The sequence below is a fragment of the Hippocampus zosterae genome, chromosome 19, assembly GCF_025434085.1.
Source record: "Hippocampus zosterae strain Florida chromosome 19, ASM2543408v3, whole genome shotgun sequence".
NCBI classification, from domain to species: Eukaryota; Metazoa; Chordata; class Actinopteri; order Syngnathiformes; family Syngnathidae; genus Hippocampus; species Hippocampus zosterae.
The window spans coordinates 8,563,497-8,591,090 of record NC_067469.1 but is presented as its reverse complement, the minus strand read 5'-3'; the positions used below and the strand labels follow the sequence as shown (position 1 = coordinate 8,591,090).

Sequence of the window (27,594 nt, the reverse complement as noted above, 5' to 3'; positions counted from 1 at the left end):
GGAATTGAAAAGGCAGACAAAACCGATTTTTTTTTTTTGTGTCAAACCAAGCCCAATTGCTTCTGTTGTGACAATTTTGTGGGGTATCGTATTGGAGAGGCTTTTGCTCCCCCGGCCACCCCTCAGATATTTATAGATGTCTTCTGTTTGAAGCCTTCTGTCATGTGTCATGTCTTTCGCACCTGCTTATCTGTCGGCGGCCATTTCTCGCTCAGGCGAGCTCCGCGCCTAATCATTGTTGTTGTTGTGGTCGTCAACAAACTTTGCTGTTTATGTTTAAAGTCTCCAAACAGTGTGTTTGACTACACAACACTCCTCTGTTTATAACTCCTTGAAATTTCCCTTTCATTCTTAACGGCATAGGACGAGGGAAAATTCACACGCGATAATGTAGTAATCGTAAGTGCAGCTCGGCATTTCTTCCAGCCCCGCCTCTTTATTCCCTTGTCCTTGAGTGCTCTGACCCTTTAGTTATTTCCCACGTGGTTCATTCCATGAAAAAGAGTCTTCCATGTCTTCTGGACGAGGGCGACCTTGTCCCACGAAGAACAACAGCGCCGGGGGTCACGCTGGACAAGTGATGAAAAATGGCGGGTGGAGGGTGTCGTTTAAGAAAAGAGGAGGAACTAGAGGAGGGATCCTGCCGTTGAACACTATCCGAGTTGTGTGTGTGCTTGAACTTGTAGCTGGCTTCTCTCACGCCTTCCCATGCCAAGGATTCAGGGGCTGCCCTGATCCAGGCACAAAGCGCTTTTAGAGCCTGAAAGATCCATGGGAGAGAGATTGACAGATGCTTCACGCTTGCAAGCGGTGTTCGCCATGCAAAGTGAAGATGAAATAGTGGTCTGAAATGAATTTAGAAAAAAAAATGTCAAAGCAGATGAGATATTTTTAGGATGACAGAACAAATTGTAATCCCGCCACAGGTAGTCAAGGGCAGACGCGGCCACGTGGGCACTGCGGTTTTTTTATCGAACGGTCACAAAATAAACACACAACAAGCAATTTCAGGTCACAACGTCATCGAGAGTAGCCAAGTTTTCGAAGCTAAATAACACTTTGTCAACGTAACTTAATATTTTCTGTAGCTGACACAAGCTCAAAATAGAGATCGGAGCTCCAGTTTGAAAACGCAAATCTTTCTCCTTCCGCCATTATTTTTTCATGTGGTCAAAACGTGACAGGACGCATACGTAATGGTCAATCTCCCAGGCGGGAATGCGAAATTGTGAAGTCCCATAATGCTTCACTTCAAGCTGTAAACACTTTAGTGCCCCTTTCTAATGTATTCCATAATGTATGTAAATGGGAATATTTTTCATAGATCCAACACCTCTTGTGAATTTGACCATTCAGCTTCTTGTTGGCACACACAAAGTTGTGCAAAAAATGTATTACTGCCTCTTACAAGCAGTGTAAAAGAGGCTTTTGGCAAGATGTAATCAAGTGTTTGTTGCGGGCAATGCGAAGATTTGGAAACTTTTAATCCTCGAGGTTGCAACCCCTGGTTAGGCGGAAGATTGAAGAGACGCAGTTTTGCATCTCTTGACTCCATCAATGCCCTCAGTCGTTGTTTAGGGGCAAGAGAAATGTGCTCAATTCCCTGATGTTTTCCTCTGGAGAGCCAAATAGTTTCGCCGGCCGCAGACCGCAAATCTCATTTGGAATCTGGCTGGAAACAGATGAGCTAATTTTGCCTGGATGAACTAAAGAGGTCTGAGAACATCTTTACAACTTGTGTCTTTGCGGCCACTTAAACCGATGCCACATGATTTTTGTTCCCCTATTATTTCCCTCCTTCCATCTTCCATTTGCTTCATATGCTCCGCAGACCATTTTCCCTTTCTCCTCATCCGTCCATCGTCGGCGCTTTGATGTCATTGCTCGCCGGTGTGCCGAGCCACCACAAAGGCCGCGCACCTGCTCGGCCTTGAGCTTTTTATTTGCCCCCTTTTTGCTGTCATTTACAGTCACAACAAATACGATCAAAATGGCTCCAAATGAACCATTGAAAACAATTATGTAACAATTATTTTCCAAAACGTTGCTTGTTATACACCGGAGCCCTGCTTTTTGAGTGAACCACAAATAGAAAGTTTCTGCCCCAAAAAATGAATGCTCTCCTGGAAATGATTATCAATGCCTTTCATAGTTTAAAACCACGAATACGTCGCAAAGTATGATCCCAAAACATTTCCTATATAGTCCGCAAATACACAACCTTTACCATGCTTGTCAACCCCCCCAGAAAATGAATAAATAACTGTGGCGTAAAACAATGAACATTTGAGTACATACACAACAAAGCATAGTGGCTCCAAGAAGCGTAGCATTTAGCGCGAAAGTGGCTAGCACCTCAACGTTAGCCGTAGGCTAACCGATGGCTCCACGCATTGACAACACTAACTGGCGGTCATTTGGTCAGCAGGGTTCCACAGATTCAACTGGTTTTGCTCCCTGTTAAGTCCTAGTTTGGCATCATGAGCCATGTACTTGCGGGCACCCGCAGCGGCTCCTCTTGTTGCATGTTGGCTTGAGAAGGAAGATATTTCATCTGTGCTGTATACAGCACATTTGACAATAAAGTTGTACTTGATACATGATCTTTTCTCTTGCTAACTGTCGATCACAAACGAGAACCGCTGTTAAATTTGTAGTTGGATTTTGTACTTGTTCCTTGAGATGCTGACGTGAAGGGGGAAGCGTTTCCCCGCGTCCGTGACATGCTACGACGCCGCACACTCCTGATTGAAAAGATTCGGCGGTCATGCTCGGGGACGCAGCGTAGCAGAGCGTCAGTCTGCCAAACGGATGTTCGTGAAATGCGCGCTGAAGCAGGTGGTCGTGACATATCAAGGTTATTGTTCTCCTCCGTATGTGCATCCAAAGCTTGTGAACACACATTTGCGCATGCATGCGCTTGACTGTTTAGTGCGTATATGCTGAGCCGATGACAGCTTGTGGAAAAATAAACGGCGGCCTCTTTGCCAGCACATCTGTCACATGCTCTGTATGAATTTAAGGAAACGCAAGCTGCCGCCTTTTTGATTCTTATTAGACTTTGTTGAAACGTGTCTCGCGCAAGTGGACAGAAGCGCGTGGGAAATTGTCATCAAGCTTTTGGTTTGACGGATAATCCCGAGAAAAACTGCTAATACTTTTCTGGAATATATTTTGTCTTGGATATTATATTTTAATATTGTCCCTCATTTTTCTTTTTCTACAATCATCTAAAATGGATGGATGGATAATTTAAATTATCATTTTAAAATCTCTTTTAAATCATTTTTGGTAATAATTTTACCATCCGTCCATCCATTTTGTAATCCGCTTCTCCTCAAGAAGGTCGCGGGCGTGCTGGAGTCTATCCCAAATATCTTCAGGAGGTTTTCGGGGTACACCGTGAACCGGTTGCCAGCCAATCGCAGGGCACACGTAGACCAACAACCACATGCGCTCACAATCACACCAAGGGACAATTTACAGTGTTAAATCTGCCTGCCACGCATGTTTTTGGAATGTGGGAGGAAACCGGACAAACTGGAGGAAACCCACGCAGGGACCGGGAGGAAATACAAACTCCACACACGAAGGCCAGGGCCGGATTCAAACCCTCTGCACTGTGAGGCGGACGTGCTAACCAGTCGACTACTGTCCCCTTCATTTTAGTGTCTCTCAACTTTTACCTTTGAATCATTTCAATTAATTCATGAGTGTTACTTTTTCTCTCTTTCTTGAGATTGTATTTCATAATTTACTATATTTACAGAATTTGTTGTATGGAACTCCGTTTTTAAAAGGTGAAAAAAAACTCACATTTTCAGTAACCTGAACTACCCGCTTTTAGCTGCTTGTTTCGAATTGCGCAATTGCTGCACTGATGTGTCTATTAATTAGCTCAAGAAAACACTCCTAATAGGATTTTTCTCTTCCCCCTGAAGCACCTTGGCTGGTCATCCATCTCACTTAGCAGTCGACTCACAAATTGTACTGTGTGTGTGTGCATGCGTGTGTGTGTGTGTGTGTGTGTGTGTGTAAGTAACACTTTGACATCCACACAGCCATCATCATGGACTATAAATGTCCAGTAGAACTAGATAACAACCATGAAATAGTCATTTTCATTGCGGCATTCCATCGCCAAGAGTCGTAATGGTTTGTGTGTATTTATGTTTCCCTCAGGGTTTGCCTGCAGGCCTTGTTGATGTGCAAAACATCAACTCTGTGTGTTTCTATTGACGGTTCGTGTCATCTTTTTTTTTTTTTTTTTAATGGGCTTGTTGGTACACATAGGTGCGGCCCTGTGGAAAACATCGCCTTGCGTGTTTGTGGTCAGGACAGAACAGGCCGTGCGTCGCTTCACATGAGGCAAAATGGTTGTGTGTCTGTGTGTGTGTGTGTGTGTGTGTGTGTTGGGGGGGTCGCAACAAAATCTTTATCACACAGCAGGCCACAGGTTATGCAAACAAGGTGTACTGGCAGCGCTTTTGGACATTTAGGAGGCGCCCCATTAGACTTAAACACAAAAGAGGCAAAATGACACACCCTAATGTTTGCACTCAAGAAGAACGATGATTTGTTCTGACAAGTCAGCAATTCACCGGAGCTGAAGAAGTGGCGTCCAATCTGACATTCTCTTCAGCTAAGTCAACTTTATTTTACGATGTATAGCCCAAAACACAAAAGAGTCTCAAGGGCGCTTCACTAGGCCACAGTTGACAGCGATCAATGACACTTAAACCCACCAGTATCGAAAGCGCATCTCCAAAATCGCTATTGTTCAGAAACTTTGCTTGAGTTACCAAATATCACATTGCGTTATGCCCTATTATTGCTGTCATATACCCTCTCACACCGACATCAACACAACCCAACCCTAAAATCATGTTAAATCGTAAATGAATGAATGAATGAATACAACGATCAAATATTTATCATGCCACGACAAATGAAGGTATTATGTTGCATTTTTTTTTCTTTCAAATGGGGTGCAGCATTTAACTTGAAAGTGATTTGAGGTGGGCAGCCCGGTGGTCCAGTGGTTAGCATGTCAACCTCCAGCTCTGGCCTCCTTGTGTGGAGTTTGCATGTTCTCCCGGGCCCGCGTGGGTTTTCTCTGGGTACTCCGGTTTCCTCCCACATTCCAAAAACATGCGTGGCAGGCTGATTGAACACTCTAAATTGTCCCTTGGTGTGAGTGTGAGCGCGACTGGTTGTTTGTTTCTATGTGCCCTGTGATTGGCTGGCAACCGGTTCAGGGTGTCCCCCGCCTACTGCCCGAAGACAGCTGGGATAGGCTCCAGCACCCCCCCGCGACCCTTGTGAGGATAAGCGGATCGGAAAATGGATGGATGGATGATTTGAGCTGCAATGTGCTCTGATGATTTGCTGGATTTGCTGCTGCCTGTGTCGCATTTGCGCATGCGCTCCCCCCTCGACACTAATCCAGAGTATTGTTTTCATTGTTCCGATGTTTTGTGACATTGTGTGCGCGCCCACGTGTGTGTGTGTGGGTGGTCCTCCCGTGAGTACACGGCGAGAACGACAGATTTTTCGAGTCACTGATGAGGATTATGCGAAATATCATTTCATACATCTAGGGCATGCTTAATCTCCTGAAGCTTTCTTTTGAGGCCGCGCGCCTTAATTGTCGCGGCCCCCTTGGACAATGTACCATACTGTACGGTATATGTAGTGTGTTTGCGTGTGTGCCTTACCTGTCACTTGAGGATTGCGCAGGTGAACACAGCTTTGCAGTGAAAACAGGTCGGGCGACATTTTGTGAGTAATTTGTATGAAGTTGACTTAACCAAGAGTGGGAAAACGCCTTAACAGAGGCCTTCTGAAAAACTTCAGGTTAACTTTTGAAAAACCCATAACCATATTCGTGCGCATTTTTTAAAGTTTTACTTTGGTGCCTGTCCTTCCTCTCTTGCGTGCAGTCTTCCAAAGAAGAAGCAAAGCATGCTTGCGTCATGCTTTACTGTAAAAAGGACTTCCGAAGCAAAATTGCATTTTTAAAAACCAGAATATTCAATGTAGCAAAACAAATGTCCGCTAACACATCTAATGTGAATCGCCAAAAGATTGGCCGAGTGTAAATTAGGCACTTAAAAGTCCTCCAGTGGAGCTCAGTGCTGTCCCTCATGTTGTGGCACAACATGCTATCGCAATGAAGGCCACATTTCCTTGCCTCAAGTAATATTCTAGCTTTTGCCTTGAAATTGTGCTCAGTGTCAGTGTTTTCCCACGTAATAGCGTGCAAAATCCGATTACGAGTGGGTCCAGTTTCGTGTTTAATAATATCCAGGCACAGCGATACAAGTGTAGTTTCACTCACTGCATTGCTTGTAAAGCATCCAACATCTCCCTCAGAGCGACAACATTTTTCCCCGAGGGGATATTTTTTGTGTGTGTGTCTTCCCACAGTAGTTGTGTGTGCTCAGACATTTATCACACAGTCTCCATGTGGTACAGAACATGCCTACTATGCTTGTTATTGAAAGCGATAGCGGAGAAAAATGGTCTTCAATAATATTGTACTTTGGATGCATTTTTATGCATATTGTAAATACATCTTTGAATAGAATGAAACAGTGTGTGTGCATTGTGATGAACTCTTTGCAGCGTCTTCTGGTGGACTTCCGGGGGAAAGTATAATGCAATCGTAAAGATACAAACAAAGAAGACTTTCATAACCACTTTCAAACGACTCCGTAAACTGCATTTATGTTTTTTTTGCAGAGGATAAAGAATATATGCCAATGAGTATCATTACATTATCTTCATGCGTTTGATTTTGTCGAGTATCTTTTTAACTTACTAACAAGGCGGTACAAATGAAGAGCTCCTACTCGCCCCCCAACCCCCTCCATGAGCTCCCTCAGGCCCAACAATACACTCTGGTGTTTTGTAAGAATCATCCAATCAGCTCTCTTCCCTCCAGCCTCTGGAGACCACTACCATCAAGTCCAAAGCGCCTGAATGAAGACGGGGCAAAACGGATCAGTAACATGGCCCAGTGGAGGCTCTCGGTTCTTGGGGGAGTCGAGCTGCCCGTGGTTTTCCGACACTTTGGAAGTCTGGAAATGAGACTGAGGGTCTTTGTTGTGCTCTGACTGGAGCAAGCCGTACACAGTCTGGATGGAAATGTCACATCACCGGAGGGCTGTGGGCAAACGAGATCCATCAATCTTTCTCTTTTATCAATCTTTCATGGATGGCGAGGTCCTTTGTACTGCATCCTTTTTCATTTTGTCTTCCAAACTAGTTAACTTAGCTTGAGTGTGTACCCTGACAAGTATTGGTCCCAAAAATCATGACTGTGACGTTTTTTTGTTGTTGTTTTTAATTAGCCCCTTTCACGCTTGTTTGCTCCTTTGCCACTGCCGCTAATAGATGGCACTTTTCCGTCATTTTTCCTGCATGCCTGTTCTGTATAAAAGGCATAGACACACATTTAAAAAAAATTAAATAAGGCCAGACGGATTTGGTATGTAATTTGAGACCCGGGGCTCCCTTATCCCACCAGACCTGTCACTGTTGCATCTTAGTAGGAATTTTTACGCCTTTTTTTTCTGCCATGCAATTCCAAATAAATCGTGTTGACAATTTCCAACTAAAAGGGAGTGTGTTCAGAGACAGGATGGGACCTGTGTGTAAGGGAGTACCAGAAAGGTGGGACGCAAATAAGCAGGTATCAGATTCTGACATTAAGCAAATGAATTGCCTTTTCACTGTATCATGCTACTGCGATTGCAACTTGGTGAAGTGTGTTCTTGTCAAATGTTCGGGGGACAACTTGTTCCGTCGCTTAAAAAGTGAACATAAGAAAAACAAAAATTTCCAAATAAAATGTAAACATAGTAAAACAGTAAATGACCTGATTTTTCTTAAAACACCTATTTTATGAATTAGCGTCACAGTGCAAATGAACTGATGCTATCCATGTTAGTTAGCTTGTTAGCTAGTTGTCTGCCTCAGTAGCTAGTATTTATTCTACCAAGTGTGTGTGTGTGTGTGGGTGTGTGTGTTGGGGGACGGGGGTAAAAAGAAAGAAACACAAACATTTCTTTTTGCTGCATATTGAAACCTCCCTAGTTGCGGTCAGTCACAGCCCTGAGGGGGCTCACTGAGGCTAATCCCGGCGCATTTACACGCTTAAAATCTCACGTATACACCAAGACACGCCCACGTGCACACTCCCAAGCCGAGCTTTCCCAGCAAGACGATCATTACGCGACCGTCATGTCTCAGCAACTCCTCTGAACGATGGCCCGCTGACGAAGGCAGCGAGAGGAGGATCAAGTCAGAATGAAAGAAGGTTCCTTCCCTTTTAAGTGGGTAGGTGACTCATGATGCGTCTGGTTTGAGCAGAATATATTACTGTCAACCACAAGAGTGTCAGTCAAGGAAATGAGTCGCATTTTATCCTCCCAAAAATGTCGAGAAAAGGTTTTACAATTTGACAAATTTTGGCCCTAAAAAGCCAGCAAGTCGCCTTAACACTTTTTCAGACGGGGAGTTTGAAAGTCCGTAACCCACTACCTTCTATGCACGCCCCTTTGGGCTCCTCACCATATGGGAACCCAACCCAGTGGGCCTTTGATGTGGTTCAGGGCGGGAAGGCCATTCCAGGGGCCGTCAAGTGACACAAGACTTTTCGAATGCATATCTTTGAGATGTGGAGAATTACCTTGCATTGGGGTCAGCGTGATTTGTTGAAGGTGAAGAAATCAAATGGTCGCCGCTCAATATTTGTTAAAACTGCTCACGCAACACGTCGCAGTGGTACCACTGCTGCATGCGTGGAGATTTGGAATGATAAACATGCTTTTTTTTCAGCATATCCTTCAAGGTCCCTGTAAAGTGAAAATAAATATGTGCTTTAAATTTGACACAGAGGATGAGGAGGTGAACGGGAAGGATTTTAACTTTGTTTACCTCTCGGTCCCACAGACCGCAGTGATATTGGCTCACGTTGGAAATTACTTGCGTTAGGCTCGGAGGACTTTTTCCCATGATTCTTAGACGCAGAAGCAGGAAGCAGTCGCGTTTCCAGTTACGGATGTGATGAAATCCAAACGTCGCGAAACAATGTTATCCCAATATGAACCTCATGATACGATAATTATTACAAAATTGTGGGGAAGTTGGAGATCTTAAAAAAAAACTCACGATACTGTACAAAAGCTAACTAATAAAAACAAAACTAATTGGATAAAAACAAAATATTGTGTTTTTGTACGTAACAGTGTTGACAAAGAAATAGGATAGAATTGCTCCCATTGGGTGAGCGGTGCAAAATGTCATCGTCTGTCTAGTTCACAATGCTGCGTTCGGAACTAATAACAATTACATTAAGGCACTCGCTAATAATCAATTGTGAAACGTGTCGCGCGCTCCCCTTCAGTTGGCGTGTCTCTTAAACTGCATAAACAGTAAATATTTTAACAGATGCAGCGCTTTTAATATCGTGACATGACAACGACGATATCGTGGCCATTTTAAGATCACGATATTGCCATTATCGTTTTCAATCTTTGTCCATATTCCCAGCAATTCATCTTAAAAATGTGTGATATATTGAGAAAGAAACGTGTGAATTCACTTTATAAGGTCTTAAATCATTTCACTCATCCTTTATGGAAGAATGTTGGATTATTGAACTTTGCGTTTCTTTTTCAGTGACTAGCGGCCTCCAAAGTAAAGCCCCATATGCGTACTTCTTGTTCCTCCCTTTCCTTTCCTCCTTCTCATCTCATTTAGTTCTTCTCCCCAATCGCGCTTCGCACACAAGAAGCCCATTGTATGAGTGTGTGTCCACCAGACCCTTGAAACGGCAGCCCCCCACACTCTGCGACGACTTGGGTTGGAATCAGGTCACGTTTCCGTGCAGCACTTATACTGCATAATTCCGCTTAATTGGAATCAGGTCACAATGCCGGTGAAGAACGATGAATGGAAGGATCGTCGGCAAACGCGGAATTTCTTTCCAGCGTTTGGATACTAAGGCTTCCCTAACACAAGCGCTTTTCTCCATTTGTTTCCGTGCCTTTGATGGTTTCATTATCTTCAAAACATTTGCGTCGTCAGCATCCAAAAGTCATTCCGTGACTGGCCGAGCGGCCTGTTTCACAGAAGGCAGATGGCCCGAGACAATCTCTCGGAGCCTTTGGCGAGTAGGGAAAACAAAGCCACGAGGGACTAATCACAATCATGAAAGGAAGTGACACGGCTTACGAGAAACACGACTCTCTTTCAGAAAGCCGAAGCGCTGACAGCGCCTCTCTGATGCAATCCATCATCCCCGCGGAATTTCCTTCAGTCAAACTTGTGAATTTACACGAATCTGTTACATATGCAGAATAACTGGTGGGCGTCGAATAAAAACCTTCCTATCTCTGACTTTGAACCGACAACGAATGCACGTTTGTTTGTTCAAGTTGGTGTCACGTGACTCCCACCCGAGGCGGTGTGCAGAGTGCTCCATGTAAACAATGAACACGCAGCCACAACATTCCTGCGCAGGCACGATTCAAAAACAACAACGTAATAGGCCACAGTTGACTACGAAAGGAAAAATGAAGCTTCGTGGAGAGAAAAAAAATATTGCCGTCATGAGACTTGAGGGTGTTGAAATTTGGGGGTAGGGGTGGTGCACCATATGTGTGGGGTGGAAGTCGAAGGGACTATCGTGATTTTAAGGAAGCCTGCTTTCTTAAAATCACAGGGGCATACAGTGGTACCTCTACTTTCGAGCATCTCTTCATTCGAAATTTTCAAGTTACGAAACGCCTCAACTGGAAAATATTGCCTCTTGTTATGAAAGAAATGTCAACACACGAAAGGTAAAAACAGTTTGTGCTGCTCCTCGCAGTTCCGAGTTTCCTGAACGCAACATACTTCTAGCTGCTCCGCCATTGGCTAATATCGAGCATCATCCTGGCATCCTATTGGCTAAGAGGGACCTCTACCGTTTGTGTCTGTGTAGATGTGTCTTTGCAGCGTCTTTGTCATTCGCCCATGAGCTGTTCCGATAGTTTTACGTAAATGTGAATCACCCAGAAAAAGAGTTCACCAGTCGAGCAATCGCTCACTATGGTGATGTCTGCCTTGGGCATTTTCGAACGATTGTTAAAAGCCGACAAAAGCAAACGACCTTGGATCAGTTCTCGACAAAACGCCAGGCAAAAACCCCTTCTGAGAGAGACCATGAACTAAAGAAGGCAAAAAAAAACACAGACGAGGACGCAGCTAGAATTTAAATGACCATCATTTTTACTCTTTACCCTATTCTTTGTTTTTTACATTATGCACAACTCATTTATTGTGCAATAATCAAATTGTAACATCAATTCGTTAAATATTTTGATACATTTTTAATGCTCTATTCTTTTATGCACTGAATTTTGGGGGGGGCGGGAGGGTCTTGGAACGGATTAAGGTATTTTTATGGAAAACGCGTCTCTACTTACAAAACTTTCTACTTAAGAAATTTCTTCCAGAGCAAATTATGTCATGTCATGTAACATAAGTCATAAGTCATAATGTCATAAGTAGAGGTACCACTATATTTGAATTTTGCAATCCTTTTGATTAGCAACTGAATGAATTGAAAGACGAAATCCTTAGCCGGCGGAAGGGATTGTTGTGTGTTGGCGTCAGCATTTCGAAAGGGCGAAAGCATTCCAAGATATAGCAGAAGAATCAAAATAGTCTGTTCATCTTCCTTCTCAAGCTTGACTTCAGTTTTCCCCTTCCATGCTCACCCGTTCACGCACGCCTTGGCACGTAGCCCTGCACCGGGCTTTTGTCCTCGGTGTGTGTCCCCGGCTTCCTGTGGTTGATGGCGCTCTCGCGTACATCCTGATCCATTTCCCGTGCCTATCATCGCTCTGCGCGCAGCCTTTGCCCCCTCCACCGTGCCCATCCTGTCACCTCCAGCTAAACATTCCCTCGGGTCCGTTGCCTTTTTCCAGTCGCGTCATTGTTGCTTCCTGCTGAATCCGCTAAACAGAACAGTGGATGATGAATCGGCCTGGGAAAAAGTGGCACCAAAAAAAATCCTTCACTGACGGTGAATGCAAATGTATACTACCTCTGAAGGCGGAAAATTTCTTGGTCTCCTTCGTCCAGTCGGTATGGCTATTTTCAGAATGATCACCCACAAAAATTGGATTTGTGATTGAAAAATGACTGTAACTCATTCAGTACCAGCCAATTCTGGACCAAGTCTGAAAAGACGTTTAAAAACGTCTTTGGGAGTGAATGAGTTAAGAATGGGTGGATACAAGAATCTTATTCATTGTGCGGAAGTGATGAAGCTAGTTGACTGCACTGCTCGACTGCAGCAGCAGTCTTAAGAAAAAATAAAAACTCGTTTGCTGCCGAAATAAAACCAACGTGACATCAGTGAGGCCCCCGCCCGTCGATGCAGAATCTTTTCAGCTACAGCCTCACTTCACTCATCGCCACTCGTCTCAGAGCAGGCAAAGAGCGGAGAGGAGAAATGGTTGAGAAGTAGCAGTAAAACAGGCCAAAATTCCGACCTCAGCGGGTACGGCAGGACAAGAGGCAATTCGCATATTGGGCGCGGTTGAGAGAATGCGCTAAAACCCGCTGACTTCTTTTTCGGTCTTGGAGTCACCAAAGGTCCAGCATGTTGCATTTGCAGTTCTCAGGATGGAACATATGGTACCACTAAAACAGCAAGATAGGAAGGTGCTAAGCCATATAATAATATTTTTCACGACTGACCTGTGAGTTCTCCTTTGACCCACATTCAATGAAAGCCGCCCATTCCTTGGGCGGGATTGCACAGTGGCTTCAAAGGACCCCACACCTCACGTGTGGGCGTGCTTGTCCGCCAATGACACCCCCTCCCCGACTAGATTCTTTGAAAAGGGTATCGAGGACCTGTGCGCTCCACGCCCCGTCGCCCGGGCGACAGCAGCCACCGACGGTGGCTCTTGTATCACCGTGGCAACCTCCGAATCGAAGAGGGTCTGCACACACTGTGGCACGTTGTTGATTGGCCAACGCGTGTGTGTTCGAACGGGGGGGTTGAATGTCACACTTGTGATGGGGACCGCTTGTGTGTCTATGATGTGGTTTGGTGTTATGTCCCGGCCAAATTCTGAGAATCAGGCAGCGTCATGCCTGTAAAAGGGATCATGATTTGGAAACGGAAGCGAGCCAGGAAAGCGTATGCAGGTAGGCGGGGAAGTCGGAATCAAAGGAAAATTTGGGGGTTGGAGGGGGGGGGGGTAAATATGCAGTGATACTTAGATTTAGGTACTATACCTAAACTCAGCTTAGCAGGTTTTTGTAGCCATCTTCACAATCCATCACAAAAGTTGTTCGAGACTTTGGCCTCATTTCAGGAGGCGTGTCAATCAGAGTGACTCTTGTGCGCTTCCCTTTGCTCGTTTTTGGGACAGCTACAAACAAGGAAGCAAGTTTTGCGTAAAGCTCCGGACTCATCATGCTTGTCGTGCCTCTGTCAATTCTGAAGTGTCTTTTTGTGTGCAGTTGTGTTCTTTTTTTTAATGTTTTATTTTTTTTGTATGTTTTGGAGTGGTTCATTGTGACATGACTTACAATGTTGCTAATCTTGATTACTGTAGCACTTGTGACCTTTTGTCTGGTGTCAGACTGAACCAAACACACGGGAGCCATTTGAATAATTTAACATGCATTATTTTTTTAGGATTAATTAGTTCACCTAATACTTTGGAACGGTGCCTCGCATAATAATTGACCTAGTATGTCTTCAAATGTTAATTACAGTCGGTACGTATCGATAAGTTTAGGCCGTGGGATTTTATTTAGTCGCTTCGATTGGATTGTATTTTATTTATTGTGTATTATTATTATTGTCGCAAGCTTTCCACTGTGTTATGTGTTGAAACTCAAATGTCAAGATGAGTATTTCATGGCCTTCATTCTTGGTTTTGTCTTCTCTCTGCATGGGGATTCTGCATCCATCCGTCAACCATCACCTGTCACCTATCGTACGCAACTCGTCAGGTAAGTTCCTTTTTTTTTCGTTGCAATGTACAATTGAGACCGCTCAGAGAATGATAGTTTCAGCGTTTTGGTGAGGGCCATTTTGGAAACGTGGGAAGAAATCGCGAAACGGTGCCTGTGTGAGATCATGTTTTGTCAAGCGGCACACCATGCGGAGCCCACAGGCACCGTTGTGTTTTGCTCACTCCACCGCACGCACACACACACACACATGCACCTACACGCACCGGGAAGCGTCCCATTGAGGCTCGCCCGCTCCGCGTCGTCCAAGTAGAGTTTTCTCACCGGAGTCGTCTGACCTGCTCCCACACCCCAGCGGAACCGTATCGCTTTACTCCGTCCTCACGATGCTCGCCTTTCTCTGTGGCGGTCGGGCCCTTAGCCACAAAGCCGACTGGTCCGATTGGTTTTCACGAGCAAGTTTTCATGATTTTGTGTGACTGAGTGAGATTGCGTAAGAGTGGATTTTCATTCATCTTGAGTGGTATTGACACGAAGAACACTTTATTGTATTTAATTTATGACATTGACATGTGGATTTTCCTTCATGTCTCTCGTCTTATCGTGCTACCTTGACTTACGAGTGCCACAGCCTTGATGAGGACAAGCGCTTTCGATATGATAAGTCGTAGTAAGTTTATTAACGGGACGTCCACTATTTCAGAAAATTGGGTGTCACCATCACCAAACCTTTTTTAGTGGTTCAGGAAAATGGTCAACATTAATTTGTACAAAATATGTTTGGCGCAAAAAACTGCAGTGTTTACACTTACGGCCGGACCAACAACAAAGAATAATGTGTCACTATTAGACCATCTCAATAATTCTGTGTAGACTTGTGCGGAGTCACATCAATTGATTCCTGAGTATTTTTTTTTTTTTAGTTTTTATTTTTTTAACATAGCGTTCCCCTTCTCTAACCCATTTTTTTTGTAGTCTCGCTATATTTCAAAAGCCCACCTACTGATCTGCAGCGTCTCCTGCTCAATAAACAGGCGTTCACTGCACCATGTGGTTAACGCTCATTTAAACGAGCCGAGCTCACACGCTGTTTAGCACCATGCCTCCTACGCTCCCCAAAGTTGATTCTGGCAGACTTGAGTGTCACATGCAAGTCTTCATACTGAAGGGTTTTGGAGCGCCGGAACTGTGACCTCAGGGCGGTGGTGCTTTTTGTTATTATTATTATTATTTTAATCCTTTTAAATTAATGCTTGGTCAGTTACTTGGCATCGATTTTCCTTCAGAAATCCTTCCAGAATGATGCCATCCTCTTAAATCAACAAATTGGACCCACCAAAACCCAACAATTGGGTATTTGTATGATGTGCCCCACGGTAAATCTAATCCAGGGGTCCCCAAACTACAGCCCGCGGGCCGGATACGGCCCGTCAGCACATTTGGCTCGGCCCTCTAACCCTCCTGTTGTACTCGGGTCAAAATGACCCGTCACTGTGTTTAAAAACGCCCCAACACCCCCCTAACTGCAAACAGCGGTGTCTACAAGTCTACTGGAACCTACAAAAGGATTATAAGGAAGGAACACAAGAACTTTAAGAGACTGCTCATATGTGTCAGAGAGATTCTGATCTGACAACTGAGCTGAACTTTTATCGCTTAAGTTAATGTTCCATGGCTTTTTTTTCTATGAAGAACGCAGAGAGTTATTCAGTTATTATTCATTTCCTGTTTTTTTCTGTGAAAAACTCGGAGAGGGTTATGTAGTTATTCATTCATTCATTCATCTTCCGAGCCGCTTGATCTTCACTAGGGTCGCGGGGGGTGCTGGAGCCTATCCCAACTGTCTTCGGGCAGTAGGCGGGGGACACCCTGAATCGGTTGCCAGCCAATCGCAGGGCACACAGAAACGAACAACCATTCGCACTCACACTCACACCTAGGGACAATTTAGAGTGTTCAATCAGCCTGCCACACATGTTTTTGGAATGTGGGAGGAAACCGGAGCACCCGGAGAAAACCCACGCAAGCCCGGGGAGAACATGCAAACTCCACACAGGGAGGCCGGAGCTGGAATCGAACCCGGCACCTCTGCACTGTGAAGCCGACGTGCTAACCACTGGACTACCGGGCCGCCCTTATGTAGTTATTATTTATTTCATTAATAGTGTTATTTGTTTCATGACTTTTTTTTCTGTAAAGAACCTGGAAAGGGTTATTTGGTTATGTGTGGCTTTCTGGAAAACAATAATTTTTTTAAGCTCCCCTACGATCGTCACACTTTTTCTGAGAAGGGAAAAGTTATGTGGCCCTCACAGGAAAAGGTTTGGGGACCCCTGATTTAATCCTTTAGCATTATAATGATGCGTGTGGTATCGGGTTAGCTCTTTTGCTGCAATAATGTAATATCAGAGGCGCGAACACAACAACACACCTTTCTCTTATGTAATCCTTGTAATTCAGTCTCCTGGCATGACTAGTCGATTTACACTTAATCCAACGGGAATATTAGGGGAACAATTGGATTGTGATACGTTGTTATTAGGATATACATTTTGTCCGTATCGGTTTCACGCAAGCATGAATGTGTAGTTTTAATGTCTCATCACCGAGGTGGTGTCCTCAAAGCTTTTGTCCCCTTGACGCTTGACTGTTCGTCACTGCATCTCTTAGGCCCTCGAAAAGGTACACATCTTCGCCTTGGAGTCGACTAATTAGGCCTCAAGGGTATGATTTTAAAATGCTAGTTTGTTTGTCTTGTGAGTCATACAAAGCCTTCGCAACCACCCCTGAAACTTAAGTCCCATTGAAAGAGTTGGATGGAAAACGACATTGCGTTGTTGTTGTTGGGGTTTTTATTTTTTACATTTTTGTAACTTGACACCTGTGCAGTATGACTGCGTATGCCGAGAAACTATTTAACGGACTTAATACCGAATGTCCCTGGAGTGAACGAGATTGTCTCTGCTGTAATGTCTTATTTTTCTGATCCGATCAATCACGTCATTGATCGATTGGCAAATTATGGCCCAACTGTTCACAGATATTGTATAAAATATAAAATATCTGCCGTGCCGATCCAGCCAATCAGATCTTTGTAAAGTCTAATGCGAAAATAGGTACGTGAGATACAGGTATTGTAGTTGTCCTCTTGGGGGTCGCCCTCCTCACGTACTTCTCTGGAGTATCTGTGGCTTTGAATGCGTGCGGCTTTGAGTGACGGGGCCGTCAGCCAATGAGAGCGTCTCATTGAAAAGCTGCGACCGCCAAAGTGCCTCTGTGATATGGTGATGACTGTTTACAAACACAAAACCTCAAAATGTGGGCCAGATGGCCGCACACTGACAAGGGAAAGTCCCCACTGGTTGCATTTATCCTGTAGTGGGTGGCCGTTATTTGCAGTGACTTCAAGTCTGAGGTGGGCTTCAAGTTTATGGGCCACTCTTTCGACACATGCACTCAAGGAGTGGCTGTGTTTGGAGAGGGGCTTCGGGCGGGCTAAATGAGACGCTCAGACGACAAAAACTCGTTGCATTTGAGGGTGACAAAGCAAAACGGGAGATGTGACAAACATGTTGAGATGGAGGAAGACAGATGGGAAAACGGGGAGAGAAGGAGGGTGGCCAGATGGAACTCGGCTCTGAAACTTCTGACAGCTTGTGGGAGGATTTCCTTTGGGGGAAGAGTCGGGGGGGGGGGGGGTTGTGCTCTATTTCTGTTGGAAGTGCGACGGCGGCACGGCCAATATGAACTTCCTCGTTGACGTTGAGACATGCGTGGCTGTGCGCTCCATAGTGGGCCTGCTTCAAGGAACGGCCATTGCTAGACCAGCGACTGGAAGTCACTGCTGCCAGCCGGCGAGGGGGTGGCTGGGGTGGGGTGGGGGGTGGGGGTGCGGTTCTGCGCTGAAATCCCCTAGCCAAAGCCTTTGCTCACTGCTTGAATCCGGGTGAAGGGAAGACAGCCAAAAAGGAAGCCAGTGTGTGAATTAAAGCTGGCACTTAATTCAAAGCAATAAACCAGGGGTGGGCCTATACAGTATGTACAGCTGGCCCCCATTTACAATTCTAAAAACAGATCAAACCTCAGCGAAACTGTTATTGCAAACAACATGTAACCTAGTATCGAGTAGTTTCTTTGGGCATTAGTTTAATTTGTCCGATGACCATTTTTATAACTTAAAAAAATAAAATAAAAAACAGCAGGCATTTTTGTAATATGTAACATGGAAAATAGCACTGTATTATACGTTGGTGCCTTGAGATACAAGCGGGCCAACTTAAATTGTTTTTGAGATACGAGCCGTCATATGGCTGTTTTTTGCCACTCCCAGTTGGATTGTTCTGTCAAAGTAAACATAGAATAAAGAGAAGTATGTGTGTGTGTGTATGTATGTATGCATGTATATATATATATATATATATATATATATATATATATAAAATATAAAATCATCTTTCTGAAATAATGGCCTGTCATTTTAAAAACATTTCAGAGAACACCCCCCAAAAAAGAACCAAATATTGATTATATTTATTCAGTAGTTGTTTGTTTTCAGGGGGTATAATTGAATGATCTGTATAACTAAGAATGTAGCCGATTTTAGCAGAGGTGGCCAGCATCCACAGATGACAAAAAACTATGATGTCTTATGAATGTCTTGCTAGTTTATTGCGAGCATAATAATGGAAAATCCACTTCACATGCTCATGGTTTTTTTATCCTTGAGGAAAAATACCAATATACATCATACGAGTGCATTTTTTCCTCCAAAATTTGATATTTCCTCCTTTTAGTTAAGCTCTCTGATGACTTTGACACTACAACGACCACTGACGGTGGAATTGGTTGTCCTCACTTGCAATAAGCCAAAAGAATAACACACCACCTCACCTACAAGTGTATGTGTGTGTGTCAGACAGCAAGCTGCTGTAGAGGCCCACAAACTCGGCCCCTATTGTCATGCTAACGGTCGACCTGCCGTCTGCCTCATCAGCATAAATCTCGCTTTCCATTTTCCTCGCTGGGCCTCACACACTTTCTCTGATGGTGCAAGAGAACATCAAGCCCCCCCCTCAACCGTTAACATGCACACCTACCTTGCCGCTACCGTTCTTTCATTCATCTGTTTTTTTTTCCTCTCTCTCGCAGGCTTGTGAAGTGGTTTTTCTATGCGTAAACAGTACACATGGCGCTCGCACCTCTCGCAAGGTCGTAAACGTGATTCGTGGAGTCTGGCTCTGCGTCAGACGCGGACGGCGCCACCCGCGGCGAGCAACACGGTCTGCCCAGTCAGGCTCCGAACCGTCCGCCGCCTCGTCTTTGAGCAAATTAGCTCAGCTTGTCTTTTGCTATTCCTATTCTGTTGGCCCTCGCTCAACTTTCCAAAGAAAAATAAATCACACGAATGTCTTTTAAACAAAACATGAATTTGTTTTCACATCGGAGTGAAATGGGGTTTTACTATCATACTACTGCTGTTGCTCAGGAATATAAACACACCGATGTCTTCCAAAATAACAACTCAAGAAATTTTCCCCTTTTAACGCGTAATTATTGTGCCTTCCAACACGAATGTAGCCCTAAAAGTCCCAGCGTGCATAAATAGCACCTTTTGTTCAGTGCTGATTATCTTAATTAAAGTGAATGACTTGAGATGAGTCCCTAGTTTGTACATTGAAATCATGTCAGCATGAACTCATCAAATAATCGTGATTGTACTTTCAATATTTACTTGGGAATTTAGGATGACACTTGTTGACATTTTGTAGCCTTGTAAAATCAACTAGACGTTTTTTTTTGGGGGGGGGCGAGGGGTTGGATGTTGAGTAAGCATGCACATTCCCCACCGGCGCGTCCTCTTCCTTAACAGCTGCTTGTCAGTCATGTCTGTCAAGACTCAAATTCAATGGAAGAGGGGCGGAAAAAGCTCAATTGCTATTCCACAATACTTGAAAAATAATCTTTTATTCTCACAATTTATGAGGAGTATAGATTCCCAGTCGCTACTCGTCCCAAACCCAGAAAAAAAATGTGCGACCACTAAAAGGAAAAGTGACTGACTTATTTCATTGCTTGGCCACAGTACTTGCATTCCACCAATAGAGGGCGCAAAATAGACTGTTAAATGTTTATGAGGATGTGTTGACTACATTGGTAGCATTACACATCTGCTGGAAATGTCCGTGTGGATGCAATCACATAGTGCCAGCGAACCAAAGCTTCGGGCCGCAAATTTTGTGTCGACTTGTTTTTGTTGTCACTCTATTTGACTTTGTCAAATCGCAGTTGTCTCCTTTTTTCCCCTTTAAGCAGAACACACAGTGTTGCAATTGACTGAGAAGCAACACATGACTGCGTATGCTTGTACTGTACTGCCCCCAGCTGGCCAAGGCGCTAATATTAGTAGGAGCAGCACAATACTCATTGAATTAGAGCAAAAAATGTGTGTGTGTCGGGGGTTGGGGGTCTTTCATTTCATTACTTTCTACTTAATTGTGTCATTATTGTGTGTTTTTGTAAAGTACATTGTCTAGCTATAAATATTTTTTTGTAAAAATATCTTGGAGGCAGGAATGTTTTGAGGGCCTTTCCCTTCATTTCACTGGGGAAATAAATTTTTGCGTTGCACCTTTTCCAAAGACAAAAGATTGAGTTGCACAGAACACATCTGGCCTCAGGTTTGGCCGGACCAGCGTCTCTGCTCAGGCAAGACCGATCAGGAATGTGCAGCCGACCGCACCCAATGCTCCCTTTCAACCGCTGGACGAATGGTGCGTAAGTGCATGTGTGTGAATTCCCTACTCCGATTACTACCTCTGCGCGTTTGTCTCGAAAGCTATCGCGCGGCTCCTTCCTCACTCCGCTTTTGTGTTTTTGCTCAGCTCTCCTCCTCAATAGTTGTGGAAAAGTTCGCACATGCCTCCCACATGCGTGTCCCTGTTGTCTCATTTTGGGAAGCGTCCGGAATGCCACTCGACACCCTTTTGTCCAAGCTGCTAATGTCGAAAAAACCCCACACTGAACATCCTGACCTGAAGTCCCACTTAAAACTTTGCAGTCAGCTGCTGCTTGGGGTTAAGGGGGGGCGCGTGTCAATTCCTGTGATGCGCACACACACACACATTGTCCAGCTTTTACCCGGTGAGCAATAGAATGAAGTAACGCAAAAATAGAATTATAAAGTAATAGCAGTACTCTCTGCTCTGAATATTGGAGCATGTGTTCCTAAGAATGAAGGGATTTGTAAGAGTGGACTCCGCCTACAGCTTGTGTGTATGTTAGTTGTGTGTTATCATCATCATCATCATCTCGTCAGCACAGTTAGACTCTCACTTAAAAGTAGACAATCAGGATTTTCTGGCCCATTAGCTCCTGCAGAAGTTTTTTTTGTTTTGTTTGTTTGTTTTCCTTTCCTCATTTGCAAATTTGTTAAATGGCGCCTCCTTGTGGAGGTAGGTAGTGGTCACAATGAGACAGGAGAAATTGTGATGAACAATTCTGACATTTCTTGAGGTCCATAACCTACATCCTATTGAGATAAACAATATTTGTGACAAAAATAAACAAGCCTTTATTTATAAATAAGACGGTGACAAAGAGGATTTTATACGGGATCATGTTTATTTATTACCCAGTTTTGCGTGCGTCTCCTCCGATCGGGTTTCTCGGCAAACAGGACCCAAGTTGAGGCAGGCCGCCAAGCGTCTTCTGTACGTCGGCAACACATTTTTTTCACTCGTCCGTCACGCCGCGATAAACGCCCACATATGTTTTTCTCATTGCATCTGATTTTGTTATGCTTAAAGTACGCTTGCCACAAACTGACAGTAGGAGCCTCGTGCTGAGCCTTTTTGGACCAACCTCAACATATTGTCAAATTAACCAAAAGCTAAGCTAAAAGCAAAGCTGATAGCAGTCAAACACTGCAAAGCGTAACAGGATTTGCAATTTGTCAATGTGGGAAATGAGAATAGGGCTTTATGAGAGCGACGTGCTCGACCCTTGACTTTTTAATGTCCTTTGGGGATAAACGGCTTCTCTTACTGAAATGGAGAAATCAATGGACGAAAGCAGGTTTCGGTTTCCGTCCTTGTTGTCCTTCTTGTTATATATGCGATAAGTTGATCATTGTCCTCAGTCTAGTTTCTCAACAATTGGACAATTTCGCCTGCAGTGGGTCGTCTTTTGTTAACAGGACAATGTTGGGGACCGAAACGAACGTCAAGGTTGAAGGGGGGGTTAAGTCTCCCTTTACACTGCAACCTCAACACAAGCCTCAGATCGACTTTCAGCACCGTAACTGAGATCAGCCAGATACTGTTACTGACGAATCAGAAGCTACTCCGCTAACGGGATAGTGGCTTTCTCTTGACATGTTTCATAGGTGTTCATATTTGCGTAAAGGCAAACACACCCATTGGACTGGTTTATTGTCATACACCACAAACGTGTAACCACAGAATTGGTTGGGAAGAAAACCGCTCTAAAAAAAGTTTTCGTCCCAGGACAGCACCTGTTGCCCGCCTTAACCCCCTCACCCCTATGCACTAGAGAGACCCTGCAATTTTCAGAATTGCATTCCGCCCCAGTTCATGATGGTCTGACTATGGTCTGGTTTGTGGTGTTTATGTTCCAGTCATGTCTAGTGTTTGAATAAGTCCTTTCCTGTCACCTCGGGCGGAATGTCAGCAACGTGCCTTCATGGAAGGGTTCTGGAATAGAACGATTTAAAACAGTCCACGGGCATTGGTTGTCCTCTGAGAACACCTTGCAGATGAAACAAAATGCTCTCAGAGTCTCAAGCCTCGGAACGCATGTTATGTACAGGAGGATGGCTGAGGATATACAGCAAAGGAGTAAAGGTGCAAGGGAGGTCTGAAAAAGCCAGGATGGGAGTGGTTGCGCATGGATGGAGGGGCAGCGCAAGGATCCTAGAAAAGGACTTGAGGGAGTGGACAAAGGAGGCGGAGTGACTCAAGTTTCAGCACTCTTGCTACCGGGCTCGGTTGGAATTCTAACCCTAACCTCACAACCCTCAATTCTTCCAAGACAAGACACTCAACCAAGCCTCGGATTTAGGAAAACCTTCCTGTCCTGTGCGGTCACATGGATTCTTCTGGTTTTTTTAAATCTATCATCAGCCGAACTGCTTCCTCTTTGTCCACCATTGACAGCTGATCTTTATCTCAGCAGAGGAAATAAAATGCGTTGACTCAGAAAAGTTTTTCTCTCACGTGGCGGGAGCGTCGCTTCTGTTCGACCTTCGGGCTGAGAATAGACCGCGGATGCTGCAACATCTTCGCCTCCTGGTGCGTTGCAGTGCTGGGACCGTACGTGTCAGCTGGTGCGCCATCACACTTAAGGGCACACATGGTGCCGAAGAACAACAGGCGACTTGTTTTGATTCTTAATCGTCAAGAAGCAGAATTCTACACGGGAAGGATTTCTCTGCTTCTGCCCTATGCAAGTGTGTCTTATCCGACAATCAACTTGTTGGATTTGGGAATCCCGTCCGAACTCTTGAAACATAAAGGAAGAAAAACAGCAGGAGGATTTTGTCTGTCGTGATGTGGAAGCCCGGATGAAAGTTGATTCGGCTGGAACTATTTATATCCTCAACATGGAATCAAAATACTTGGGTTCCGAAGTATGCGCTCAGATCTGGGTGATGTTCCCCAAAACGTTTGGAATCTCACATGGTCCGTCCACCCGATAACCGACATCGAAGGATTATTATTTCTAATTACAATCCCACGAAGGAGAAGACTCTTCGATCCCTCATGAGCTTGTGAGGATGAGAGGGGATCGGCGACCACACGAGAAACCCGCCAAGCTGTCGCGTGCTCTCAGCTGGTTCAGCCTTTCCAACCTCTCGCGCCAGAACCGACACATCTTCTACAGCCAGAACGAGCTAAACGTGGTCCACGACCACCGCTCATCCCAAGAGCAGCATTCGCACCACGACCGCCACGCCACTAGCCCGGACACCGGCGGCGACACCGACGACTGGGTGTACCGGCCTCAACACAAGACAGGTTGTTGTTTAATTGCTTTCCAAAAATAGCTGTGAAACCACGCGGCGTCCGCGGCGGTTTTCACGACCCGGCCGGACTCTTGTTGACACTTGCTTTTTTAACAGGAAGATTGTGAAGTAGCCGCTAGACTTTTTCCGGCCTGTTGTTCTCCGCTTCCTTGTTGCCCTGGAGAACATGTGGGAGGTGTTACCGGGGACAGTTTAGGGGGTCAAAGGCGATAGGTAAACAATGATGCATCGTCCTGCGGAAGCAGCGTAGGTGATGTCATAGCGTGATCGTCTTCCAGGCTCTGTGGGTGTTTAGTTCTTTCCAGATGTTAAAGTACAAGCCATACCTCGCTCTGGAGTAGTCTTCTAATTAAACTGGCATGTTATTGATCCATTTCTGCGTGGTGGCACTTAGTAGTGATCTACCCAAGAAGATTAATTCACACCATAACTTGGTTAACTTTGACCTCGTTTTGTTGTCATTGGCAGCTCTCCTGTTTGCTCAGATCAACCTCAACCTCATTTGACACACAAATTGGCTGGCACAAGTCGTCATCCATATTGAAACAAATTCAAATTCTCGCACGCCAACGAGGCGGTGTCACACTTGCTCACTGGGATTGTGACACATTTGGCGGCGGTGTGCGAGTCCGCTCGAATTGCGCGCTGCCGCGCTCGTCAACAAAATCATTTATGAACGTTGCACTGGGGTATGAGTGGAGTGGAATGGAGTCAAGTCGCATTCCATCGTCTCCACATCCAGTTGTGTGTCGTCAGCGGATTTAGGCCATCAGATCAAATGTATTCATTAGCGTAACACTCGCGCCGATAACAAATTGTACGTCTGCAACAATATCTGTTGAAATGCTGATAATCATCAAGTTGGACTGAAGCGATGACGGGCTTAGATCGCGCTTGTTCTTCTATACCAGTGATCCCCAAACTACGGCCCGCGGGCCGTATCTGGCCCGTGGGCACATTTGACCCGGCCCTCTAACCCTCCTGTTGTCCTTGGGTCAAAATGACCCATCACTGTGTTTAACGCCCCAAAACCCCCCTAAATGATCATTTTTTAACTTGAAATGTTATGACTTTTCCTAGATTGCCCCCAACTTCAGAAAAATTGAAATGTTGTTTTTATTCACATTTCCATGGAAGCTGTACAAAAAAAAGTACAAAGGTGGTCTTCGGGGCAAAATGACCCATGACGCAAATAGGGTTGAAATCAAAGTCACAAAGGTTATTTACACACCATAGAATATTTCAGTGTTTTAGTTGTGTCTCAGATCAATTAGTAGAACACGTGAACAAGACGGTAGCAGACATAAACAAGACAAGATAGGTGGCGTTCTCGTAGATGGCAGAACTCTTTGTTTGTGTGGATTTCAAGGGGCTATAAAGAGAGGGTTATTTAGTTATTATTTATTTCATTAATAGTGTTATTATTTGTTTCCTGACTTTTTTTCTGTAAAGAACCTGGAAAGGGTTATTTGGTTATGTGTGGCTTTCTGGGAAACAATAATTTTTTTAAGCTCCCCTACGATTGTTGATGTTACAAACTGACACCGGCCCCCCATCAGAGAAGGGAAAAGTTATGTGGCCCTCACAGGAAAAAGTTTTGGGACCCCTGTTCTATACTGACGCCAACGGCATCATCTCACTCTTTTGTTAACCCGGTCTGAGACCACTGATGCAGGTGACCACGGTATGATTAGTTTTTGAAGCGTCCGACTTTATTCAAAATCTTCACGTCTGTTTTGTGTGGACAACTCTGAGACTCAGTGAAAAACGTAACATATACGTACTGGTCCTTTAAGCTAGCTCTTGGAAGGAAACAAATGTTTGTTAGCGTATACGTACTGGTCCGTTAAGCTAGCCCTTGGAAGGAAACTAATGTTTATTGACTGGATGCCATTTGTGGACTGTGAATTTGCGATGAACTTTTTAGACATTTTGTTTCCTACTGTCGGCGACAGGTTAGTGTAAAATCCTTTTCGCCGCGCAACACATAGTACACACATATACTGAACGCCACACAGACGAAACGTCACATACCAACGCTCAAGCTATTTATAACATCTGGACGGCACTCCAGAAGCCACGACAAGACGTTCTGGGCAGCGTTGTGCATAAATATAGCCCTAAAATGAGCGGCTGTGGCTTGCAAACCATCATTTTTCACACAACGTCTCCAGGCTCGGCTGTTTGGATCAGTTCCCATGGCAATGATGCGTATGTGAGTAAGTGTTTTCCTCACTGGCTCCATAACTTTTGACCCGCCTCCAGGGGGATGCCTGTAGGCCAACCAGCTGCGAGAAGCGAAAGTAATTGCTGGTGAAGACTAGTAAAACTGGCATTATTTCACCCCCTCCGCCCAAAAATGTTATTTCAGCAGGGAGCATGGTGACCTAGTGGTTAGTACATTCGCCTCACACCTCTGAGGTTTGGAGTTTGAATCTTTCAAATTTTAAAGTACCTTATTTTCTGGACTATAAATTGCAGGGTTTTTTTGGTGGTGGGGGGGTCCATAGTTTGGCAAGGGGTGTTTATACTCGGGAGCGACTTCTGTGTGAAATTATTAACACATTATCATTTTACATTATTTTCATATTAAACCGCAAGAGGGCGCTCTAGGCCCCGTGTTGATAAATTGACGATGAGTCTGACGTCAGTGAAGTAGCAGAGGAAGGATTTCATGATTTGAGTTACACTGATGGTTGTCACTACAAATCATTAAATCCATCTTTCTTTTTTTTCCATCAGGATTTGTGTTCTTGATGCTGTGATGATCTGAATAACGAATAATATGTTACATGAACATACCAGGCATGACCTTCGTTTGTTGTTTATGCGCAATGGAACGTTAGCATATCATACACTTATTCAGCCTGTTCTTTATTTTACTTTTATTTTAAATTGCCTTTCGAGATGACATGTCTGTTTTTAGTTTTGTTGAAAAATGCGACTTATACTTAAGTGCGATTTATGTTTGTTTGTTTTTTTTCTTCTTTATTTTGCATTTTACAGCTGATTCGATTTACACTCCGGAGCGATTTATAATCCGGAAAACACTGTATATTCTTTGAGCCAGTTTGAAAACTCACTATATGAACTTTTTAATTCTTGTAACAAGAACTCCAGTCAGTCAGACATGGTTTTTGAAGTCCAGGTGAAGAAATAGACGGCCCTGTGAAGATTGAGTCCCTGTCAAGGCAGCTAGAAATTTTTGCTCTGCATGTTTGCTTCCCGGCATTTTATATATTTCTGCGACCGGCCAGTCAGCAGGGAAGTCATCCAAATTCATTTTGAGCCGAGCATACGTCATGCCAAAAATGCAAGTTTGGAGATTTGAGAGATGTAAAATAGTTTAGGCCTTGCGTGGGTCGTCACCTGTTTTACACATGTCCAAATGTGCATGGCGCTACGTATTTAGGGCAGCAGCATATTGACCTAAATATTAACCCTACCTTGGCAGCAGTCAGAAGCGGAATTGGCTCGCCTCTCGCACGAAATCATTTTCATGGGATGTTTATGAACTAAGGCTGTATAGGGGCAAGGTTATTTTAGGACACCGAGCCAGA

At 44.5% G+C, this 27,594-nt stretch overlaps 1 protein-coding gene across 3 annotated transcripts in view; it reads left to right on the top strand.

The window, feature by feature from the left end:
* Positions 1–27,594, top strand: part of nhsl1b (NHS-like 1b) — a 76,970-nt gene that overhangs the window by 5,640 nt on the left and 43,736 nt on the right. Inside the window, exon 1 of one of the 3 annotated variants that reach the window (XM_052053443.1) lies at positions 22,970–24,026. The exons of the other annotated variants lie outside the window; for them this stretch is intronic. Coding sequence (XP_051909403.1) covers positions 23,786–24,026 — 241 coding nt within the window. The 5' untranslated portion in view covers positions 22,970–23,785. Of the gene's footprint in view, positions 1–22,969; positions 24,027–27,594 lie in introns of those variants that run through there. 3 annotated transcript variants of the gene reach the window in all.